Source organism: Sceloporus occidentalis, unplaced genomic scaffold (assembly GCF_023333645.1).
Source record: "Sceloporus occidentalis isolate IW3139 unplaced genomic scaffold, rSceOcc1.0.p SCAF_93, whole genome shotgun sequence".
NCBI classification, from domain to species: domain Eukaryota; kingdom Metazoa; phylum Chordata; class Lepidosauria; order Squamata; family Phrynosomatidae; genus Sceloporus; species Sceloporus occidentalis.
In genome coordinates, this window is record NW_028317073.1 from 3,562,776 (window position 1) to 3,587,657 (window position 24,882).

Consider the following 24,882-nt stretch of genomic DNA (forward strand, 5'->3'; position numbering starts at 1 on the left):
TGTGAATAGAGTGGACTTCCTGTGACAGGGTGTGGGTCTGTCTCATAGGCTCGAGAGGGGCTGCCCTAGCATGTGGCTATGTACAAATGACATTGGGTTTAGTGAGGGCAACATACTCTGTGAAATGCCTTTTAACCCCCTTAATGCCACTCTGTCTCCAGAAATGCCTTTTAACCCTCTATGCGCCACTTTGCCTCCTGAAATGCCTTATACCTCCCTATATGCCACTCTGGCATTTAGGGGGTTAAAAGGCATATTATGGGGCAGAGTGGCATATAGGGGTATAAGGCAATTCTGGAGGCAGAGTGGCACATAGGGGGGTCAAAAGGCATATCATGGGGCACAGTGGCATATAGAGGGTTAAAAGGCGTATCATGGGGCACAGTGGCATTTAGAGGGTATAAGGCATTTCTGGGGCAGAGTGGCAAGCCTGGGGGCAGATGTGCATAACTGGGGGGGCAGGTTGAAAAAAAATAAATACAAACAAAAACAACATTTTTCTCAATCATAGCTTTTATTAACAAACAATAGTTCACATAGTTTACATGAATTAACATTTACTGGTAAAACTTTTTTCCTATAGGGTCGTCTTATATTCAGGCTTCTTCTTTTTTTCATTAATTAATATTCAGATTTTGGGGGGTCGTCTTATAATCGAGCAAATACGGTACTAAGGGAAAAAGCAATGATATTTACACTCACAGTTTTCATTGCGGTTGCATTGAAAGTATTATTCCAAGACAAGAGTTGTATACATGCCAAGATTCTGGTTGCTGGATTTGATTAGTTAATACATTTGAAGACCTTGCTTGGGTCAAAGATGATCATTTCGGGCCAGTACCATGTTTTACAGAAAAGACTCCATAGGAGTTTAGAGCCTACTATTCATGATTAGTTTCAGTTGTGTAATATGCGCATTGTGCAAAGATTTTTACTTGTTGATCCAGTTTCATAGTATAATAGTATTATTTAACTGTTGAACGATATCTGTTTCATTGACAACTCTCATACAACTTCCAAGGTTGGATTCTTTGTATTGGCTACCTAAAACAATAATACACAACCTCAAGTTATTTAATGCACATATTATTCAGAGGCAAATTAGGGTTTTCAAGTAGATGTGAATAAAGCTGAAGGCAATTTACTGTTTGTTCGCGCTATTCTTAGAACAATTAATTCCAACAAAAGTAAACTATGATTTAGCCAGCAGGAAAACTATTTCTGGAGGCTCTACCTAGAAACTCAATCTTTGTTTTGGAGTATACAAAAAGGCATGTGTATCCGTGTGTGCCAGCTGCAATACTCGAGTGAATATTGGATACGGACCTGCTAAAGCAATCTGTTCTAAACCAGTGAATCCGGTGCTGCTATATACCGGAGCATGCATTCTTTACATTTTCTTAATCGATCTGTTTGCTTTGAGTTCATTTTGTTTGTTTAAGTGTTAAATATTACTGTTGTATTTTTATCCAAAAGGAAGCAGAATTTATTAACATTTGTCATAATTAAAATGCTGATTTCTTTTTTGCACACTTAACACTTATTGTTGCAAGCAAGTGTTAAATGTGTGCTTTCTTTAATTCTTAACAATTCATTTTAACATATTTGTAATTTATTTTAAACTTTCCTTTTTTTACTCTGCATGTGTATAAAATGCATGGTCAATTTAAAACTGAAGTTTTAAAAAAAACAAAAAACATGGAAACATGTAAGATTAGGGCATGTGCATTTTGTGAATAAGAGGTTTTATGTTTTTTTTTTTAAATATATATATTTTCCTAACCATAATTAGAGAAGCAAACATTGCTTGTATGGTTGGCTAATGGTAAGCATCTAAAAAAAAAAACAAAACTATTTTAACTTTTTACCTATATCCTCTAAGCTATTTCACTTTTTCATGCATTACCTAATCTTTTTAAATGATGGTGACTCTGGGGTAAAAACGCAAAAAACAAGCATTTATATTTTAATAAAGGATGTAAAATAATATAAATACAGGACACAATAGGTTTATCTAGTGTTGATGAAAAGGTCACAGTGACTGTTGCATGTCTCATATAGGACAAAGTTGAAGCCCCATTGTAGCTACAGGGAATTCCCCAAGTTGATAATGCTTCTGATGCATTGTGGCATTTACACCTCAATATCAAACAAAGGTTGGTTGCCATTCACTTCCTTAATACATGAATCTGTGCAGCTGTAACAATGATTTATGTTTCTTTAATTGTTTTGTCGCAATAAAATATCACAAATGCTCAAGCATGATTACAATATTTGGGAATATTTGTTTAATCACTGACCTTGCACTCTTAACCCTGACCCCTCTCTTTCCTTATCTCGCTCTTGGGGAAAACTATTCCACTTATCATTCCTTAAGATATTGCCATCATTTACAATTCAAAATAAATATGACTGATGAGGGAACTAAGCTATCTTTGTCACGTAAAATATCTTCCCGACCGTTATTACAGCATTTTGGAATATTGAAGAGTCGCTGACCTTTAACCGTTTCTTGTCTTACTATAATGAAATGCACAACACTTATTATTGCTTCATCTATTCACCCAATATGTGCAACTGATAAGGGAACTAATTGCAATGATTTCTCATTTCACCAGTAGCAATATAAATGTGCCATTTATTTTAATATAACAATTCTGTTTGGTTTTATATTTTTCCCTTTGTTTTATATTATAATATTTAGATCATCTAATAGATGCTTTTAAGACTATTTGTAAAATTTCACTCACTTATTTTAACTCATGCTACTAGTCATAGTTCCTTAAATTGATATGTATATGGTGGCCACTTTCTATTGCAGGATAGTTATTATTTAAAATATTGTAATATTTATTTCCAAGGAACATTAAGACATTTGATTAAATGCTGGCGTCTGATATCCAAAATGATGTTAAAGTGAAGGAGAAATGTATAACACTAATCTAACCACGCAAAAAAAACAAATTACAACAAAAAGTCTTCTTGCCAAATTTCCTTCAAGATGCAGAGTATTTATGTGTAAGTGCCTGGAAGCCAATCTGAAGATTATTAAAGATAAAGGGTAAGGTTAAACTTCATGGATCGAAAATGTTGCCAATATTGTGATGGAAAAACTGAATCTGGGCCAGTATATATCTGATTATATAAATCTTTCCATTGCAGTCTATTTGAGAATTGCTTTTTGGAAGAGATTTATCTCCAGCATTTAATCCGGTTTAAGAGCAGACCTTATGATCATTATTTCCTCTTCAAATGCAAGTGTCTAACCACCAACCTCATGAAATTAGTCATAAACAATTGGTAGATTGTTTTTCTCTGGTTAGATGTATACGACGTTGGACGTTCTCGTAGGTTTTTTTATAAAAACGTGGATATGGTATGCTTTCTGAGTCGTGCCCATTTACCTTCATCTAGAAATAAATTTTGAGGGATTGTTGAAGAACAAACCTCTTTGTTGTACATTTTTCAATTTAGTTGCTGTGGAACTACAAGTCCTATAATTTTGTCATTCTTATTTCTCATGTGCCATGGTTATGTGTTTTGGGAAACTATTTACCTCTGGTATCCTTTCTTGGAATACCAGTTTCCTTTTCATACAGCCAATTTCCAAGTTGTTTACAAACTAGTCCTTGATGTCAATAGGACTAATTTACAAAAAGTGAGAAGTAAAGCTAAAATGCATGCCGTGTATAATTAATTTTTAAAATGGAAAATGGATATAGCGGTATTAGCCCAGGCAGGGAGTATCTAATATACTTTTTTGTGAGCCAACTTAGAAAAAAAAAGATGTCAGATGGAGGTTGATCACTTTTCTTGGGCAAACGCAAAGAAATGTATCTAACTATAAATGTGTTTCTATTTTGGCCCAAGAAAACATATCCTCTTCCGCTATGTATGGCAAATTTTCACATTTGGGTTTATAAGAGAAACTCTGTTTTGGAAATGAAAAGTAAAATATCTATCCCAATGCTCTTAAAGATTTAAAAAGAATTCCCAAAATTCAAATTACAGCGATCGCATTGCAGAGAATTCTTTTAAATCAATGTGAATTTGAGTGTTCGGTGCACTGAAAGAGTCGGGTAAATAACCAGTATAATGCCCAAGCCTCGTGCCGTTATTTTAAAAAATAATGTTGCAAGTGTTATCTAATAATCCTATTTATGTAATGCACAAAATGAGATTGTGTTTCTATTAACACATATTCTACAACCACCTTGTTCTAACAATACAACTTTGAGAAATGTCTATAGCACTGTTCTAAGCGCGGTATTGCATTTTATAATCATGGTTAGAGTGAAACATTTTTTCCCCTCTGGATTGAATTTATGAGCACTATGCCTAACTGTATGAACTTTGTAGATGTAACTCATCAGCTCTACCTATTACTGAATTGTGACGAAGAGAATAATGATGTCATAAGTAGGAGGAAATTACTCCTTTCCATTAGAAGATTTCAGTTTCAACATAATATTTACAATATACTTGTAATCCTGGGCATAACTGCAAAATGAGTCAAATGCAAACGTCGTGCTATACTGAACTTCAACAGCAGATTGACTTAATCAGATTTATCAATTATTCTGTGAGTCTAGACAGGGAATATGTTGCTGCATGGGAAGGGGATGTACATAGTTGCACAGGTTGAAAAAAGATTTAATGGGGGCCCAATATTTTTTTTATTACTAATATATAAAAAATCTAGTGTTGCTCTTTTTTTAAAACATTTCATAGTCCTGGACAATATATTGTTATCAGACAGCTACATATTAGCCATGCGTATTTCTGCTGCCTCTGTTATCTTAGCCCAATCTACTAGACCAGGGACGTCCAACGTGCGCACCAAATGCGGCCCGCCAGACTTCGAGGTGTGGCCCGCATGAGCAGGGCTGGACTGGCCTCCGGGAGATTTCCGGGTGGGCCGGCAGACCATCACTCAAAGCAGCCGTCGTGCAGCTCTAAGAACACCTTGGCCCGCACAGGGCCGCCCAGTGGCAGCAGTGCCTCAGGTCTTCGTCACACCCCTTTTAAGACGTGATGTTTGGGTGTCGGTGTGGCAGAGCCTGTCCTGGTGTGTGTTTGGGGGTCGGTGTGGCACAGCCTGTCCTGGTGCGTGTATTTGGTGGTCTGTTTCCTGGCACTTTGCTTACTGCCGGAATAAAGAGAACTATTTAATTTTTACTTATCCAGAGATAAAACGCCCTCCTGAATTTGTAGTCACTTAAGAGGACAAAACTTTCTTGGCCCAAAAAAACAGAGGAAAGGGGAAGGTTTTGTGTTATTTACTCTGTTTCAATCTGCATATTTTATTAAAAAGGATTAGTGGCACTAAATTGTGGCTTCGAGTGTCCCGTGTATGATGACTTTTTTAGTGCACTGATTACTCCCAATCCCATCACGTAATATTTTATCTTGTATTATCTGCCGAGCACTGATGTCCTCTTTATCCAGTACACGTGGATGCCGAGGAGTTAAGATTCTATCTGTTTATTTCCATAAAATAGCCACCAAAATCCTCAGCACCAGGCCCGTGATGCTCTTAATCCGACCCTTCCTCCTGTGTGCGTCAACCATCTTAAATCCAGCTTGTACCCACAGTGTACTGCACCTTGTGTAGTTTTATTTGGCTAAACTTGTTTTAAATGGTTTGTGGACTGACTTTGTTTTACTGTTTAAGTAATTTAGTATTGATAGAATGACATATAAAAGTTCATCAAAAAATATTTTCCACTACTTTTTTCTTTATCGCCAAATTAACCCTGTATTAATATGCATTATAAAGCTAAAAGGCCGGATTTTCCCTGAGTGAAAAATGAGTGCGGCCCATGCACACATACATTTCTGATGAAGTGGCCCACTGCAGAAAAAACTTGGACACCCCTGTACTAGACAAACTCCCAGTACAATGGCTCTTTGCTAATCACCTCTTCAGGCATTCTGATTAATAAAAGTCTAGGTAGGAATGGGCTTTATAGCATTGCCATAAACACGGCCAGGTGTATTGAGAAATGTGCCTAGTATATCGCATGACTGGCAACAGGTTTGTAGATTAAGGAAGTTTATTGTCACAAAAGGAGATTAAACATGGTTTTTGTCTATTCTAAATTCAAGTGCTGTATGCAGTTATGTATCTAATTATCACTTTTTGTTCCCCATGGAACTTCCCCTTTTAAAGTCCAAAAAGCTCAACCACTGCATGTACTCATTTTTGTTGAATCAGCAGAAGAAAAAAAAAAAATGAGACTTGTAACTGATATTGCCCAAACAGCATTCATAGCGAACTTTCAGCAGTATGTCTACCAGACATGTTTGGCAGTCAGCAAATGATATTCAAAATATTCCAAATTTAGAAGAGGTACTGTCTCAATCCTAATGTTGTAAACTTCTAATAAAACTAAACAGGTATAATGTATTTTAACATGATGATTCATGCCTTCCTTTCCAGATTGGGTGGAATTTTCTCCTTTTGAAATAGGAATGGCCAAATACGGTACCTTTATGCCTCCTGACCTTCTTGGAAGCAAGTTTTTTATGGGAACTGTAATAAAAAAGTATGAGGAAAACCCTCTGCACTTCTTAATGGGTGAGTAAGAGAATGTGTCGAGAAAATATATCACGTCTTTAACCCCTTCCGGACTAAGGTATTTCAAGCTTCTTGATGACATTTTCTACATTTCTCTTATGCACTTGTCTTACTTTAATTTCCCTCTTCTTCATTTAATGAGGAGAAGGGAAATTTTACACAAATTATATATTGTTTTTTGGGGGGAGAAATATGGCTTTCCTTTTAAAAGATAATCCTCTATATAATCCATCATTAAGTACAAAAAAAATAATAAACATTTAAAAAAGAACCATTGTTTATATTCCAGTGATTCGAGTAAAGTTATTTCCTTCATTTTCTTATTTTCAGCTCCATTTATTACAAATTTATAATTAATTCTATTGGATACCTTACTTTTTCCTTTTCCTTTGTTTTTCAAGGTGTTTGGGGCAGTGCTTTTTCCATATTGTTCAATAGGGTCCTTGGTGTTTCCAATCACATCAAAGGTGTCACGATGGAGGAAGAACTAGGTAATATAAAAGAACCACAATAATGTGCCTAATACATGATATATCCTCTCATGCATCCATCCTATAGAAAATATAACAATTGACACTTTAATCGATTTCAGTAGCAGAATTATGTATCATAACATTAAATTACATTTGTCTTAGGCTAGCAAATTCCATTGCATTTAATTACTGAACATTGAAATATTTAACAAAGGCAACTAAGAGTTGAAAACATTAACACATGTTAAGACATTGCTACAGAAAGACATAGGGTTTGGGGAAGGATGACTTGCTAAACTGCAATTGTGTTTTTTAAACTTTATTTTTAGACTTGAAAGTATGCTGTTAATGTTTTGTTCACTATTGGTGGGAGCGTGTTTGGCTCTGCTAGAATACGTTTACAATACAGGAGCATACCTAACCTTCACAAACAAATATTTCTAAACCGTATGATCTAATATTTTAAAGGTTGATATTACCCCTAGGACAACTGTTTGAATTTTGTTTTGACCACAAGAATGTAGTGTAATAAAGGCAAGGATACTATTTATTGAATTTTAATACATTTCAAATGTGAACAGAGTAGAATGTTCCCTTGTAATTTTTAATGACTTTTAGCTATTTTATTCTTTTTTTCAAAATTGTTTTTTTTTTCTTCCTTTTTAACTATTTTGATATTATGCTTAAATGTTAAAATGTTAACCCTAAAATGAAGCATAAGCCAGTTTAGCCTATTGTGTGTTCCATAATGAATGTAACTTTTTTTATTTTTCAAAAACATGCACAACACTCTCTAATAGAATGCCTGCCTACCCTATTTTTCAGCTAAGAGAGCAGTGTTTGACTTAAAACACTTTTTCAATTTTCTGGCATCCTGACAGGGGGCAATATCAGGAGAACTGTTCATGTGTGCACATTGCGGTGTAAGTTTTTAGGCTCCAGCCATAACAAGTGCAAATGTGTGGTACACTAGCTTGGTAAATAGGCTAACATTATCATTGTGAAATAAAAAAGCATACAATCTCTGATATGTGTTTCACAGGATTGGTGCGAGGATTTTCCTACCTGAGGAAATTTGGCCACCCCTGTGAGTGCATCATATACATGACCTTCTCCCCATGTGTTTCTAACTCCTATGTCTCTAGCGCTCCTCTGAAGCCTGGAGGACTTATAGGCGCTTGGGTGTTTGCCCTGCTTATGCCCTCAGCACTGTTTATATTGCACAATTTGACAATATTTCTGATAAACATAGTCTGGTGACACTAGCTTCTTCTATTGGCCCCCTGAAAAAAAGGTTTGAAGAATTAAAAAAAAAGTTTACTGTGTTGCTTTATTCACAAAAGACATAGCTTTCATTTAGCCCATTTTCTTTAATGTTATCCTTTTTAATTTTTTGTCATTTTTGGGATTAATTCAAAGCAGCTATGTTGTATTTTTTATGATTTGTGGTAGGGTTGCTTCAAATACGCTCAAGACAGCCAGGAGGCTGTAACTTAAATGCAGTTTATTGTAAAATAGCAAGACCAAAAAAAGTCTCTCCACTTTTTACGGTATGCTTCCCCTTTAAACAGGTTTTTGACATCAAATAAAAGTGCACAAATAAACAGGCCTAGTCCTTCCAGGAGGCTAATTGGGTTTGTTACCTTTTTTGACATTTTCACATGTTATAGTTTTTTTTGTATGATTAATGTAAAATTTAGAGAATTTGAGAAAATATGCGCTTACGATGGTTTAAGTAATTTAATCTAGGTGGAAATGCCCAGCAGCTATTTAGTCTTGTTTTGTCGGCTAGAAGCACTGCCCATATAAAATTGCACTCAAAATTTCTAAATATGTATGGATTAAATTTACTCCCTAGAAGGTCAAGGTATCACTTTTCTCTCATCTCTAAGGCTAGAACAGTGTGTCAAAAGTATTCATTCTTCCTGTACTTTTATAAGTACTGTAGTTTTAGATAAGACGCGTCCATCCTCATCCTGAAATACAGGTATGACAGTTGACTACTAGGACTACCTCAGGACAAGCCTTTTTGTTGCAGTGTGATGATAGGAGCTTTCACCAATTTTTGGATCACTTACTTTCCACCCTTTCTTCATGTGCACCTAGTTCAGTGCAATTAGCTTCAGTCAAGCTTCAGCCTAAGTAATGCTGGCTTTGTTGACAGAAAAGAGGTAGACCTCTGAGTCAGACTAGCTCCATGTATGTGTGTGTGTATATGTATATATATATGTATATGTATGTGTATATATATATATATATATATATATATATATACATGGAGTACTATATCCATTGTATCTAATTCTCAAAATACCATGTAATACACTTTCTTATTTGTTGAATGATTCATGATAACTGCTAATACCAGCTTCTTTACTAAAGCTTTATCCTGGCTTCCTCCATCCCCGAAGACTTAATTTCTTCTTTGTTGTAGAAGTATGTGTCACGGTTTATTTTAAACTATTCATTTATTTATGGAGATTGCTGTTGCTTTTTTATTGTAGAAAAGAAAACAATCGCAAATAATATTTTGTTTGTATTGAGGGCTTTACTTTCCTTCTTAAACTTCATTGATGGATTATGGTATTTACAAACTAAGACATTTATGGTGCACATGATTAAAAATTTATTTATTTCACAATAACAGATCAATGGATGAAAATATTTTTTGGATGGTGTCTGAAATTGTTCCTTAGACCTTTGCAATTTGATTCAATGTCAGCTGTATTTTCTTTGTTTTATTTTTAATACTCACACAAGAAGTTGTGTAGAATAATACCGTATTTCCCCATGTATGAGACGCACCTTAATTTTGGGGCCCAGAATTTGAAAAAAATGTATTACATAAAGTTAATATTTATTATTCATCATAAAATTCATACTCATCATCCTCATCACTCCCATCCATTAACTGCCCCTAAGACCCCATTAACCATAATTAACCCCCTAAATTAACCCCCACCTCCCCAAACTTTCAGCAGCCCAAATATACATTTTATACTTACTGTTAGATGACTTGCTGAGCAGTGTGGATGCTATAAGGAAAGAGGCGGGGCCAATCAGAGTGACTGCAGGGAGGGACTGGGATGCAGAAAGGGGCGGGGTCAATCATCAGTGTGACTGCAGGGAGGTACTGGGAAGTAGTAACTGCAATCTACAACCACTGTATACGACGCACCCAGTTTTTAGACCCCAAATTTTTTTTTAAAAAGGTGCGTCTTGTACATGGGGAAATACGGTACATAGTACCTCCCAGTCACTAAGAAGAAATATCTTACATGTACTGTACATATTACTACGTATGATCTATGTTAGTATAACTATAAACAAGGCCAATTCGTTATCATGTATGCATTTTTACACATATATTGATATTATTTTCACTGGATATCAGTAATCCATTTGTTATGTAGGAATGAACAGATAACTAATTTTAGAAATCTTTCAAGACAAAAGTCAGTAATGATGGCACTACTCCCTAACTAGAACTGTTTGCCTGTGAAAAAAAGCATACACACATTTCAATGTTCCTTTTAATAGGGGAAAATTCCATTTTGACTTCTGTAAAGTACATGGCTTCTATCTAAATCTACTTTGTAAGGTTGTTAATTTCAGTTGTTAGTGTTGCCCTTCTTTTGAACCCATGGTGAGTGTTTTGATTTCTATTGGGTTTTTTTTTCTCTTTAATTTACTTTATCTTTGATTATTTTTTATTCATCATTTCCTCATATTGCTCACCTACTAATTTAGCACAAAATACTGGAAGTTTTGAAGTTATTTGTGTTGTTACTGTTTTTTTAGACTGTTTCACATGGTAGTAAAGATTTTATCATTGCACTACAGTTTCCTGGCATAACATTTTATAAATGTTGTATTTCCTACGTTGTTTTCAATATGTTCCTGGAAAATATATATAATGGGGCCAACAAAAATATTATTCTAAGTTTTTTTGGATCTAATTGATTGCATTACTGCATTGTATTATATCTTAAAACATACCTTGTACATCAGCGTAACCTAAAGTCTGGCTTTCAAAACACTATGTTTTAAATGCAATATTTATCAAATAATTTTTTAAATCATTACGTCTAAACACAAAAAGTGGCTAAAAGAGTAGACATTGGTAGTGTGCAGTTTTGTAGTTGTTGATCTCGTACAAAATGATTCTCCAGATCAGTGCTATTTAGGCTTTGTTGCAAGTTTTGACACAACTGGGAGCACTTGTCTGTACACATCAACATTTCACATAATTCATGGAAACATTTAATTTTATGACTAAAAAAAAGTCAATAGGAGTAACCAAAACTTCATAATGCTTAGTTAGGTTGATACTATAACTTCATTTGTTTAACTGTGTTGTGCAGAAATAACTTCATCTCTTCTCTCAATTGACAAAGATGTAGAAAATCCTAGAACCTCCATATGTACCCCGACATGAAAAGTACAAATCTCCAAGAACAAAAAAAAGAATTTTATGTAGTGGCCAGTGGAACAGTATTGTAGAACTTTTACTGGTAGTGGCCTCCAACCTGATACAATCACAGAGATTACCGTATTTGCTCGATTATAAGATGAGTTTTTTTTCAGAATGCTCTGAAAAATAAGCCTCGTCGAATAATCGGGGTCGTCTTATAATCAGACCTCAAATAGGTCTGACTATGAGACTACTGAGATCCAGATCCCCCGCAGATGCAGGGGACCTGGATCCTCCTGTCTGTCCCCCCCGCCCCACTAACCAGTGCTTCTGACTCCCCTGTCATGTAGCCGGGGCAGCATGTAGAGCTCTTCCGGTGCGGGGAACTGTGATCTCTGACAGCCGGGGAAGGTCTGCGCGATAGACGCAGACAACCCCCGCTGCTAGCCACACCTCCTTCCGGCTGCAGCGTAAGTTGTCTACGCGAATCGCGTACACATCTACACACTTCCCCGGCTACACACCGGGGACTTAGAAGCACCGGTAAGTTTGGGGGGGGCATAAGGCATTTCTGGAGGCAGAGTGTTCTATGAAATGCCTTTTAACCCCCTTAATGCCACTCTGCCTCCTGAAATGCCTTAAACCTCCCTATATGCCTTTTAACCCCATTTATGCCAGAGTGAAATATAGGGGTATAAGGCATTTCTGGAGGCAGAGTGGCACATAGGGGGTCAAAAGGCATATCATGGGGCACAGTGGCATATAGGGTTAAAAAAGGCATATCATGGGGCACAGTGGCATATAGTGGGTATAAGGCATTTCTGGGGCAGATGTGCATAACTAGGGGGGCAGGTTGGAAAATAGAACAAAATAAAACCAAAATATTTTTCTCAATCATAGCTTTTATTAAAAAAATAGTTTGCATGAATTAACATTTACTGGTAAAACTTTTTTCCTATAGAGTTGTCTTATATTCAGGCTTTTTCTTTTTTTCCTAAATTAATATTCAGATTTGGAGGGTCGTCTTATAATCAGGGTCGTCCGGCAGTCTGACATTGTGTGCTGTAACATCCCTTGCATTTTGTTTATTGTTGTAAAGATTTGAAGAAGCTTAATAATTAGTAATATTACATTTTCTTTTAATTAGAAAACCTTAAACCAAAACATATAGTGACCAGTGACAACTCTGACAGCGATGATGAACTACAAGAACCAAAAGGTAAAGCAACATCTCTTCTAGTAATGTGCCTGATGTAGTCTTAAAGTGTATGTGTGTTGTATAAGGTGGCAACAACTTTATGACATAATAAGAATGTTTCAATGAGTTGATTGCAGTTTTGGAATGCGTAATATTCAGAGACAGATTGCGGGGGGGTCCACAATTTTTGTGTTTTTAGAGATTATACTTATTTTATCATTACATTCAATTTAGTTTTGGATGGTAATTATCTGTTTGTTTAGAACAGCAGAAATGTAACCCCCTTTATTGTATCCAGAATGCATTTTATTTGCTGGCATTCATGTGTTTGGGCCAGTTTTAATTACCTATATTCAAAGTTAACATTACATCATATGGGTGAAAGGGCTGTATTCTTACTGAATAAATAAATCTGCAGTCTTTGCTTTGTTTTTTTCATATTTTCTTCAAGGCTGAATTTTCAGTATATCAATCTAGGCTTTTTTGAAGTGGGACTAAAGGTGAAATGCAGTATCATAAACCCCACTAATCCTTGCATCCCACAGTACAATTTTTGACAGGCTTGATCTGTTTTGACATAAGCTGTCCAGTTCTTGCCCATGCATTTTACTCTTCTTTCTCATGCCCTGTAAAGCATTAACAAATGTGAAAAATCCTGAAGTAGGAATAAGTATTTTTATTTCTGGAAATTATGAAAATTAGAGTTTGCCTTCCCCACTTTTTAGTTGTATATTTGTCTGGGGGGGTTTTAGTTAGTTTTTTGGGGTTTTTTTGCTTTCCATTACCCTAAAGCATTCTGTTTCTTTCTTGTCCTTTTATGTTTACACCTTTCTTCTTAATTTGTAAAATGTATCCCAGTGATTTTATGTTTCTCGTTTTTTTTCCATCTCTGTTTTTGATATAGGTAGTGAAGCTGAAGAAGAATATCAAAGAAACAATGAAGCTAGTTGGGTTCAGCGTATGGTCATGGCTCTAGTGGGTGACAGTGCCCTTTTTAACACTCGTGAAGGAAGAGCTGGAAAAGTCCACAACTTTATGTTGGGTTTAAATCTGAACACGTCTTATCCCATTTCGCCCTTCGTAGGTCATGGGATGGAGAGATGTGCTGACGATGATGAGATGGATGCTGCTGTTGCTGGTAACGTTGTAAACACATTATTTCTACCACAATCTAACAAAAACAGTATTTCCTTGATGATAAATAATAACTTGTAGTTCTGATTAATTCAAAAGAAGAGAGTAAGCCTAATGCAAATACAGAAAGATTAGAAGTAGTCCTGCCTATAGTTAACTATAACTATAACACAAGCATAGCCCTTATGGAGACACATAATTAGAACTATTATTTTTCTGAGTTCACCATTATCCTTAATTTATAATGAAAAAAAAAACTTTCTTTGAAAATAAATACATTCTGCTGTTCTAGAAACAATATGTTTCATACAAAAGGCATGTACACTACAGTCATGTTTAAAAGAAAGTACGCCCTCTTTGAATTCTATGGTTTTACATATCATGAAATAACAATCATCTGTTCCTTAGCAGGTCTGAAAACTAGGTAAATACAACTTTAGATGAACAACAGCACATGACATATTACACCGTGTCATGATTTATTCAACAAAAATAAAGCCAAAAAGGAGAAGCCATGTGTCAATAACTAAGTACACGTTATGAATGAATAGGTTGTAGAATCACCTTTAGCAGCAATAACTAAGCAATTGTTTTCTGTATGACTTTATCAGTCTCTCGCATCACTGTGGAGGAATTCTGGCCTAGTCTTTACAACATTGCTTCAGTTCATTGATGTTTTCAGGCATTTGTTTATGCACAGTTCTCTTAAGGTCCTGTCACAGTATTTCAACAGTATGAAAACCTAAGCCGTACTGCTATGTTCTTTTTTAGAAAGAAGAGGCTTTCTCCTGGCAGCCCTTCCAAACAAACCGTACTTGTTCAGTCTTTTTCTAATTTTACTGTCATTAACTTTAACATTTAGCATATTAACTGAAGCATGTAGAGTCTGAGATCTAACTCTTGAGTTTTTTGCAAATTCTCTTAGCATTGCACATTGAATGTTTTCAAAGTTATTTAATTAGCAGCACCTTAGCATCTTAACTTATATGGAAGCAGTAAGGGTGTACTTAGTTTTCACACATGGCCTCTCCTCTCTCTATTTTGTTGAATAAATCATGACAGTGTAACATGCCATGTGTTGCTGTTCATCTAAGGTTATATTTACCTCATGTTTAGACCTGTTAAGGAACAGATGATTGTTATTATGTGTAAAATAAGTGTATTATATATAAAACTAAATAATTCAAAGAGGGTGTACTTTCTTTTTTAAACGACTATATGGACAAAAGTGTTGGAATACTTGACCATTACACCAACAGGGACTTTGGGACTGGAGCAGTTAACATATTTCTCTTTTTCTCGTTTCTCATTGTTATACAATGCTATTGCAGTGGTACAAGGAATTTAAGTAAAACTTTTCTTTTTGGTATTCTGTGCCATGGCTTTCAAATCTTAAGATTAAATATTTTGTGGAAGCGGAGGTCATTAAATCTTTCTCTAAGCAAAGTTCACACAAATAGATTGGAATACTGGATTTTTTTAACCCCTTAAGGACCAGGCTGTTTTTTTACCTTTTGTACCCTTTGGGACCGAGGCTGTTTAAACTTATGTGTACCCACACAAGTTATATGTTGTTTTTTTCAGGACAAGAAGGGCTTCTTCAGATACCATTTTTTGATCAAATAATAAAATATGATGAAAAATTTAAAAAAAAATACCCCAAAAATCTTTTACTCATCCAAAAAAGCTAATGAAAAAACCTGCTAAATAGATTCTACTATTTGTCCCGAGTTTAGAAATACCAAAGTTATTGGGCTATAAGTACAAGAAGCGTTTTGCTAATTTTAAAACCATTTTTTTCCAAAGCTGGTCATTCTGCCCCATGTGTTATTTTGGGTATCTTTGAAGCTACCCAATGCAATTTACCCCATCACACCATATATTTTTGAGAACTAGACACCTCAAGGTATGCTGGTATTTCAACCCTTTCCATGAACTAATTCTACTTCCACCCGGAGAGGTCACAGCGCGTCCTGGGGTGCTTGTTCGGTGTCGCTGAGTGCCTCGTCATCGAGGCATTTCAGCAACACCATTGAAGTTTAGGAGGTGATCGTTGATCCCTTCCTAAACGTTAAAAATGGGCGTTCATGGGGACATTGAGGCAATGCAGTAACACTGTTTAACTTTCTACGCTTGTTTAATGAAATGACGTCATTTGGTCGTTAAGTGATGTGCCTGACCCCTCAATGGACGTTAATGGGTAAAACAATGCATATTCTAAATGAGATGCAGGGGTACTGTTATTATAAAAAAGCATATATACCTGCTTGCATGCTTGTAATATTTTGTGCTGCACATTAACATGTTAACCTTTGTTTATTTACTTATAGGCATCTTTGCTGGAAAGATACAAGATAATGCATACATGCATCTTACATATTAATAATATTATGTACTGTATTTGCTCGATTATAAGACAGCCCCCCAAAATTTGAATATTAATTTAGGAAAAAAAGCCTCAATACAAGACTATACTATAATTAATTTTTTATTCATTTTAACCCCCTATATGCCACTCTGCCTCTCTGCGCTGCGGGGGATCTGTATCTTAGTATTGTAGTCAGCCCCCTATTTGAAGTCTGATTAGAAGACAACCTCGAATATAAGACGATGGTTATTTTTTAGAGCATTTGCACCGAAAAAAACCTTGTCTTTTAATCGAGCAAATACGGTATTTTTGCATTGTCTTATCTAGGTTGCCCAAATTTGTTTTCTAAATTTACTATGAACATTTTAATGATGAACACTTTGTGTATACCTTTCCTGCTTCAATTACAATGATTTATAATCTTAATTAACTTTTACAATTTAGAGAAAATGTTCAACTGCGTTTCCTCCACGTACCTTAACTGAGGATATTGGATTTTGCAATCGTGTATTCAGTTGTTTTTTTTAAAATGTTTCCACCAAGAACTTTTTGTTCCATATGAATAAAAGTGAATAGACTGCTGTAATACATTGTCACAGAACAATTTTTTTTCCTTTTACGTATTATTTTAAAACAGGTTAGTTTATTGAACTTCGCAGATGCTTAGACACTGGTTGCATGTATTAACCTGTACTGATTTTAATATTCTTTCAGACCCTGATGAATTTGAGCAAATTTATGAACCCTTGGATGTGAAGAGCAAGAAAATACACATAGTGGACAGTGGATTGACATTCAATCTACCATATCCTCTTATATTAAGACCACAAAGAGGTGTTGATCTGATCATTTCCTTTGATTTCTCTGCAAGACCATGTGATTCTAGTCCTCCTTTTAAGGTAATTTTATTTAGTTTGCTTCTGCGTCCTTTTGACTAAAACTATCAATAAATCATTCAACTTAAAGACATTCTTTCGTGGACCGCATTAATACTCTGGGTATTGGGGTTCAAGTGAGAAACTGTGAGTACCACTGAAATAGGAGGCTGTTAAGTAGACTATGAATTGAATGGTGGTACAATTCAGCCCTTGCACTTTAAGGCAAGTAGCTATTTAATCATGTGGGCACAGCCACACTCTGGATAGACACGGTTGCATGTTACAGTGTTACATCGCCTGGCTAGACCACTGCAGAATATGGCCAGATTTATCCACCGGGGGGGCGTTCAATAAAGTGTTTGATCAGCAGCGCTGAAGGGCACCAACCTACTGTGCATTTACCCAGTATTCCCAATGGCAAGTCTGGCCCTGAAGAAGATATGCCAGTTTTCCAGACATTACACTTCATAGTCCAGAACATTAAATTCACAAGGTAATGCATATTAAGGTAGTGATATAAATATAGATATGTTAGATTATAGATTTAGGCAGCCACTTTTTGTGTATATCATGGGAGCTTCCATCCTAACTTTTATCAGGATTTACATTCCAACCCACTAAGTTTTCTTTATCTTTTTGTTAAGTTACTGTACCTCTTATTGCAGCTGATTTGTTCTGGCTGCTTTTATTAGGACGATGCAAGGAGTAAAGGAGATAACACCAGGACAGGGAATGAATCCCTATGCTACTTCTGCTACCAGACATCACTATATGATACAATTATCAGTTATTATTTTAGCCAGTTCTAAAAGACATGATGGTGACAGTTCTACTTCACTGAATGAAAAGCTTCTAGGATATAGAGGACATAATGTTATAAGGTTTTCTTGATGATAAATGAGATTGCCTTTGATTGTCATTCAGGGTGTGGATGTTAGCTTTATCGGATATTATTTTCACAGACGTCTGCATAAGATGGGGAGACTTTGACTGTGGAAGGAATTTTGCTTTCCTACAGCTGTAATCATTTTCAGTTTTATATACAACAAGCCACTGGAATAAATATCTAAATTTCCTTTAACCCCTTCGAGACCGGGACGTACCTGGTACGCCATGGTTACATGGTAGCTGCAGACCGAGACGTACCAGGTACGTCATCCCCAAAAAATGCCCCCATGTGGCCACAATCGTGGTGATCGCGGGGGCGCTGCTTCTGCTGTCTGCCCAGGTGTCAGACCAGCACAGCCACCCCGAGCCTGCCCCTGAGCCTTCAATCACTTCCACGGAGCAACTTTTTCGGCTCAAAGCGCAATCGCCGGCAAACTGGCAATCGTGTTTTCAGCTGCCACAGGCAGCTTTAGGGAAGGGGGTTGTTTGTTGATTGGGTTCCCACACACAACATTCCCCTGCTGCCTGATCGCTCCATGAGAGCGTCAGTGCAGCGTTAACCCCTTCAATGCCGCATTTTTAGGGGTTAATACCCGTTTTGTACGGGGCTCTGCTGCTGCCTGGAGGCAGACCAGCAACAGCAAAAAAGAGCCCCCACAAGCACTTTGATCACTCCTACATATATATATAGTTCATAGGTATGGTGAGTGTATGTAATGAATATTTATTGCTTTAGCAGGATTTTCAGTTATAATTAATTTGAATAACATATATATCCAGAATGCAAAAACCTGGTTGAACTTCAGTTAGATAAGTGTATAGGAATCAGGTTGTATGAGTGTTATATTTATTATGTGTTATATACATAGTTACATACACTTTGGTTTTCTTCACACTTATAAATGTTTATACACGCCATCACCACACTCCTACGCACATAAAAGAAACACTGTACAAACACAAAGAACACAATTCTTTTCTCCCCCTGTTTAACATGCTTACGTCTTTTCACAGTGACTGGTGGGGATTAAAAAGGCGTGAGGTTGCCCAAGAGAGTAAGAGAGATTATGTGTGAGAACACTATATAGACAACAATAATATTTTTAGAATCTGTTTACTCTCTGATCATGCGTTATATACTGACATTAATTAACATAAATATTTAACACAGAAATAACCTATTTACATGGAGGCTATGTTTTCATATAAAAAAAATGGCCTTATCTTGACACTTTGCTTAACAAGGAAGTTGACGCCCCAAACAAGGCCCCAAAACATGGTGGGTGGGAGTTTGGAGATGCTACCCTTAGAGAAAATTAAATAACAGAACTTATACACTTTGAATCGGAACGATTAACACTTCCTTTTGGGAGCAGGAGTACCCGAAAATAAACAGCCTGATATTGGCTCTTGATGTATGACTAGCATGATCAAAGGTGGCTAAGAAAAAGCTCTAACTCCATAAAGTGAGATTTAAGAGGTTCCCGAGAAGAGGCAACAGAGCTACTGACATTAGTAGAGTCTCTGGAGACAGGCATAGTGGTACCAAAACAAGACCGGACAAGTGATGAAATAAGTCGCTTAAATCACATGAAAAGCAGGGAATCAAGAACAAGCAGTCCAAGCACATCGCTGTTCTGTTTGTCCTGTTCTTTAATATTCTTTCATTTCTGTCCTCCCTTTTGCTGGCCTCACACCTCCCTTCATTCTGACTCCAGTCATATAAAACCTGAAACATAATTTTTGTTTTATGTGGCAAATTACACGTATGATTTCTGTGCTCACCACAGAGTTCTGAAGAATGTGCTTTACAACTAATCAAATAACCAATAAAGACAGATTTTGAAAGCTTTACATATGAAACTTATCTGACAGTAATCTTGCTTTTCTGCTTAGTTTACTTGTTATCAAAGGATAAGATCCAGTGTATTGATAGGCTGAACTGAGAAAATAACTCAATACAAAAATAGGTACCCGTACCGGTAGTAGTTTTACAGAAACTCATCTGAACTTTACAAGAAATGTGTAATTAGCAGAACTGGCATAGCAACCCTTACATATGATTGTTGTCAATTTCTATATGGTGTTCTGTAAAACAATTTGCCCTTTCCACGGCAATTAATTAGAGGTTTTAAAGAATTGTACTTTGTTTTTGATTGTTAAATGTTGTGGCCTTGGTGCCATAAATCAAAAAGGAACAAAAGAAATAAAGTTGACAATGACCACTATAATTCTGTGTTAACATAAATGCTGTCATCAGGAATTTTAGGGCCTATTACTAATGTACTATATATGCCTGGACCTCTACCCATCACAACTACTCCCCATGTTCTCTGAGACCACTTCTCTTTCCCAGTCCCATTTTTCTATTCCCCCCAGTGTCCCTTAGCCACCCTATCCCCCACTGTGCGTACCCCTCTACCCCCTCATCCCTTCAGTGTCCATCTATCTACCCACCTCAGTGTCTATACCACCTTACTTTCATTCTGACCTCCATGTCCATAGCACTGTGCCACCTCCTTTTTCAATGTCCATTTCCCTTTGTTTCCATAGCCTTCTGCCTTCCTCCCTCCCCCAGTGTCCCTACACCTTTTCCTCTTCTCAACCAGTGGCGTCGCTACAGGGGGGCAAGGGGGGGGCAATTGCCCCCCCTACGTTATTCCTTGCCCCCTCTGTTGCCCCCCCCCCGCCGAATTTGAAACCACCCAGGACAGTCCTTGACTGCTAACGACGGCATGGTGCCGTCGCTAGTAGTCCCAGTCAGGTGCTAACAACGGCACCATGCCGTCACTAGCACTATCTTACCTTGATGGAGGTCCACCTACCCCGGCGATCTGCCCCTCACACTGAAGCGCATCACTGGGGCCACCCGATCTGCCCGGTGACGTCTCGCGCAATTACGCGATGACGTCACCGCGCAACTTTATTAACAACTGACAATTGTCAGTTAAAGAGGTATGGGGGCATGCTGCTTAGATGCCTGTATCTCAGGCATCTAAGCAGTTACATACCCCCAACATATACCATTGGAAAGGTAATCGCCTCACCTTTCCAACGGTATATAGATTGTAAAAAAAGAATAAAAAATATTAAGTTAAAAAAAAAATTTAAAAAAAATGATTTGGGGGTCTCTTAAGGCAGATAAAAAAAGATCAAAAATGCCTAGAGACCCCCAAAATAAATTATTTAAACATAATGTAGTTTAACTTAAAAAAAAAAAAAAAGTTTAAGTATTCTAGCTAAATGATCACTGTGGTAGCCAATGTTACCACAGCGATCATATAGCTATAAAAAGTCACATTCCCTTTTTAAAAATGGCCGATACTAATTTTTAATCCTATGATCCCTTTGATCATGGGGTTAAATTTAGCCAACGGTAGAGGGAGGCAATTTTTGAAATCCTGATGAACTGCAAATATTATTAAAATCAGCCATTTAGCCTGTGCGGTACGTGAGTAACCATATCATCCCTGGAGCGCCTTGCATTTTTACGGCAAAACTTATTTTTGCTGTAAAAGTGATTTTTTTTTTCTCCCTTTACCATCATTTCTTTGGGATTGTAAGGGGAAAGAATGGAGTGTGTTACTGTGAGTAAATGTATGGAAAGAATGGCGTGTGCTTCTGTGAGTGAATGGAGATATGAAAGGCGTGTGAATGATCAGTAATTAGGGTTTAAGCCTTGACATGGCATTACTGCTCACGTAGGAAGTTAAATTATGGCGCAAAAAGTACACATTTGCAAAAACGACATCCCTTGGCGCATCAAATGTGGGGCTGCATGTGTTTCTAGTACAAACCTGGAGTGCGCAAGACACAAATGAACATGTTGTTATGGTTAGAAAAAACACATTTTCAAGCCAAAGTGACATATTCCATCGTTAAGCTCCAAGGGTGTAGTTTCTTAAAATGGATGAATTGTCTGAATGAGGGAGAGCATGAGTTAATGTGTTTGTGTGTATCATAGATGTATAATTGTGGAAGGGCAAAGATGGCAGGATGTTTGAGCCTTGGGGCACAGGCAGGGTGTATATGGGAAAAAGATGGAAAATCTTATGTGTGTTATCTGGGTGCTGGCCAGGTTCTATGTGGGCAGCGTGGTTGGGGTGTGCAACCTGTGATCTATGCCTGTAATTTAGGGGTTTTAAATATACCTTTAATGCCGTGTTTTTATGTGAATTCCAATTGATCTGTACCTGCAAAGCTTGGTTTGTGTGTTCTTCTGTAGATCCATATTGTTTTATCTAAACAATATGGGTAAGTTAATGATAACATCCTATGCTATGTTTCCATACATTATTTATGTATACCTGCAAATACAGGGTTTGTATGTCTTGTTCAGTTGATTAATACCTGCAATAATGTTTCCATGTATTGATTTGATCTATACCTGCAATGCTACATTTCATATATTATTATTGTATACCTGCAAATACAGGATTTGTATTCTGTTTATTTCATATATACCTTCAGTGCTGAGATCACAAGTGAATTTCAATTGATCTATACATGCAAAGATGGGTTTGTGTGTTAATGTGTTGATCTATGCCTGCTATCGGCAGGAGGGTCTAATATTTATATATATATTTATATATATATCGGCAGCAGGGACTATTAGGCCCTGAAATCATTTAGTGGAAAAGTCAAGTTATTGTGTTGTTAAAAGGATTTCAAGGATTAGTCGTACTAAATTGTGGCTTCAGGCTTCCCATGTTGAATGATCAAGTATTGTATTGTCCAATAACAAAAGTATCATTCCATAGCACATTACTTTTGGCAATATATATATATATATATATATATGTGTGTGTGTGTGTGTTTTTTCAGTGGTATGATTTAATGGTGGAAATTATTAATGCCCCCCCAGTTTCACTGTGGTATCTTGTGTGCCCCCCCTATATATTGTTTCTAGAGTCGCCACTGTTCTCAACACATGGTCCTTACCTATCTCTGATCCAGTGTCCATTGCCCTGGACCAAATATACCCTGTGCCAAAAAAAAAAACCTTTAATGGATAAACATCTGGGCTTCTTCTTTTAAAACAATATTTGGAAGATATCTTAGACGGAGATTACCCTCAAATCACAAAAATATAAATTTTCCTTTCCAAATGAGCCGTGCTTGTGCAGTCCTGCTCACCAGCTGTTCCGGCTCAGGAATGTTTACCGGATTTGTTTACATGGAATAAAATTAATCTTATCCTTACTCTTGATTTTGATGATGAGCTGTTCTTGCTATTTTAAGGAAGGTATGCAGAATGGTTTCATATGAGTAATCCAATTAATTGTCTGGTTCTTCACTTACTGTTTGATAAATAGTAAATCCTTTCGTTCAACACATTTACTTTTTCCAGTGGATGTAAAAAGAAAGCCAGTTGCATAAATAACAGAAAGCAAATAAATCAATCAGTGTTATGTCAATGTTTCTTTATACTTACCATTGTAATAATTGATGGTTCTAAGATGTTTACTGAGGAGGCAGGGTAGAAGAAACATTTTCTACCTGTGGTACCTTCTTATATTGCAGGGGAATACATTTTTGATTTTTTTTATGTTGATTTAAACACTGACAAGTCAACATGCCAAGTCCATTATATGATGGGCTTGTATATATTTATCTAAACAATATGGGTAAGTTAATGATAACATGTTTTTACCCTGACACATGTTTAAACAAGACATCCTCTCCTTTTTGCATGATGCAATTAAATAATGCTATTTTTTACCTTTTCCTGTACTCTTCCTAATCTTAAAGCAATGTAATGAAACACGCTTTGTATACTTTGTATATGTTTTATATCATGTATGCGGTTGTGATAACCGTTACAGGCTTATAGTGTGGAAATTATGATCTGCATATTTCAGCAGTCAAGTGCTAACCTTTTTGTTTTATAGAAGAGACACGGATTTCAGTGAGCAACTTCCTGTCAAATTTAAAATGCACTTTTGTTGACCTCCATCTTGTGACGTCAAACCTAATCATCTGTTTGCTATCTATGTCTGTTACGAAAACATCTTACCTTTTGAAAGAATTTTAAACATTCTAAACCTTTGCTTCCGTTAAAGGATCTCCTCCTCGCTGAGAAGTGGGCACGGATGAATAACCTCCCTTTTCCAAAAATAGACCCACACGTCTTTGATCGAGAAGGATTGAAAGAATGTTACATTTTTCGACCTAAGAACCCTTCTGTAGAAATCGACTGCCCCACCGTCATTCACTTTGTTTTAGCAAATATAGAATTTAGAAAGTTTAAAGCCCCAGGTAAGTTCTGTCGAGTGAGAATATATTTCCTTATGTTTTTTTTGTTTTGTTTTGTTTTGTTTAGTTTTTTTAGCTCCATAAATTTTCATTAAAAGATGGTTTCATAAACACAGATTTAAAAAGCGACTCTGGATCAATGTGTTTTAATAAGGCATTGTTTGGAAAATGTCACTATTGTGAAGATAAAAGGGGTGAGGGACAACAGAATTCTTGCTGTACAAATCTGGTCATCAAGGAAAATAAGAGAACATTTGGGCCTGACAAATCTCAATTTACGCAACAAACTGACATCATTATTATTTTAAAAACAGTGCAGACGATGAATGTTTTTGATATGAAAGCATTAACCTGACAGAGTCTGTAAAACATATACTATATATATATATATGTTACAGTATATTGCACATACAATGCTGACTATTTCTCAGTCTCAAGCTTCTGTTTTACCTGCTTATAGTTTTACAGATAGTGAATGAATATTATCCGTACTTGCGTAAACAGATACACTAATATAGCAGATGCTACCCAACATGGAATTTGGAGGTTTGGCAGTTAGCTCATCGGTTCATTTTGTTGATGACATTGAATAAGTCTCAAAGCGTGCCTTACAAATGCAATCACACATAAAGACATTTACAAGTATATAATATATAAGTATATAATATATGCAGCTTTATCCTATCAAAGGATT

At 36.4% G+C, this 24,882-nt stretch overlaps 1 protein-coding gene across 1 annotated transcript in view; it reads left to right on the plus strand.

Annotated features, from left to right (window-relative positions):
- The window catches only part of LOC149284445 (cytosolic phospholipase A2), a 52,478-nt gene that overhangs the window by 19,541 nt on the left and 8,055 nt on the right, over window positions 1–24,882 (plus strand). The window contains exons 10-15 of the mRNA XM_089496725.1: window positions 6,443–6,580; window positions 6,982–7,071; window positions 12,615–12,686; window positions 13,570–13,803; window positions 16,882–17,066; window positions 23,996–24,191. Coding sequence (XP_089352851.1) covers window positions 6,443–6,580; window positions 6,982–7,071; window positions 12,615–12,686; window positions 13,570–13,803; window positions 16,882–17,066; window positions 23,996–24,191 — 915 coding nt within the window. The remainder of the gene's footprint in view (window positions 1–6,442; window positions 6,581–6,981; window positions 7,072–12,614; window positions 12,687–13,569; window positions 13,804–16,881; window positions 17,067–23,995; window positions 24,192–24,882) is intronic.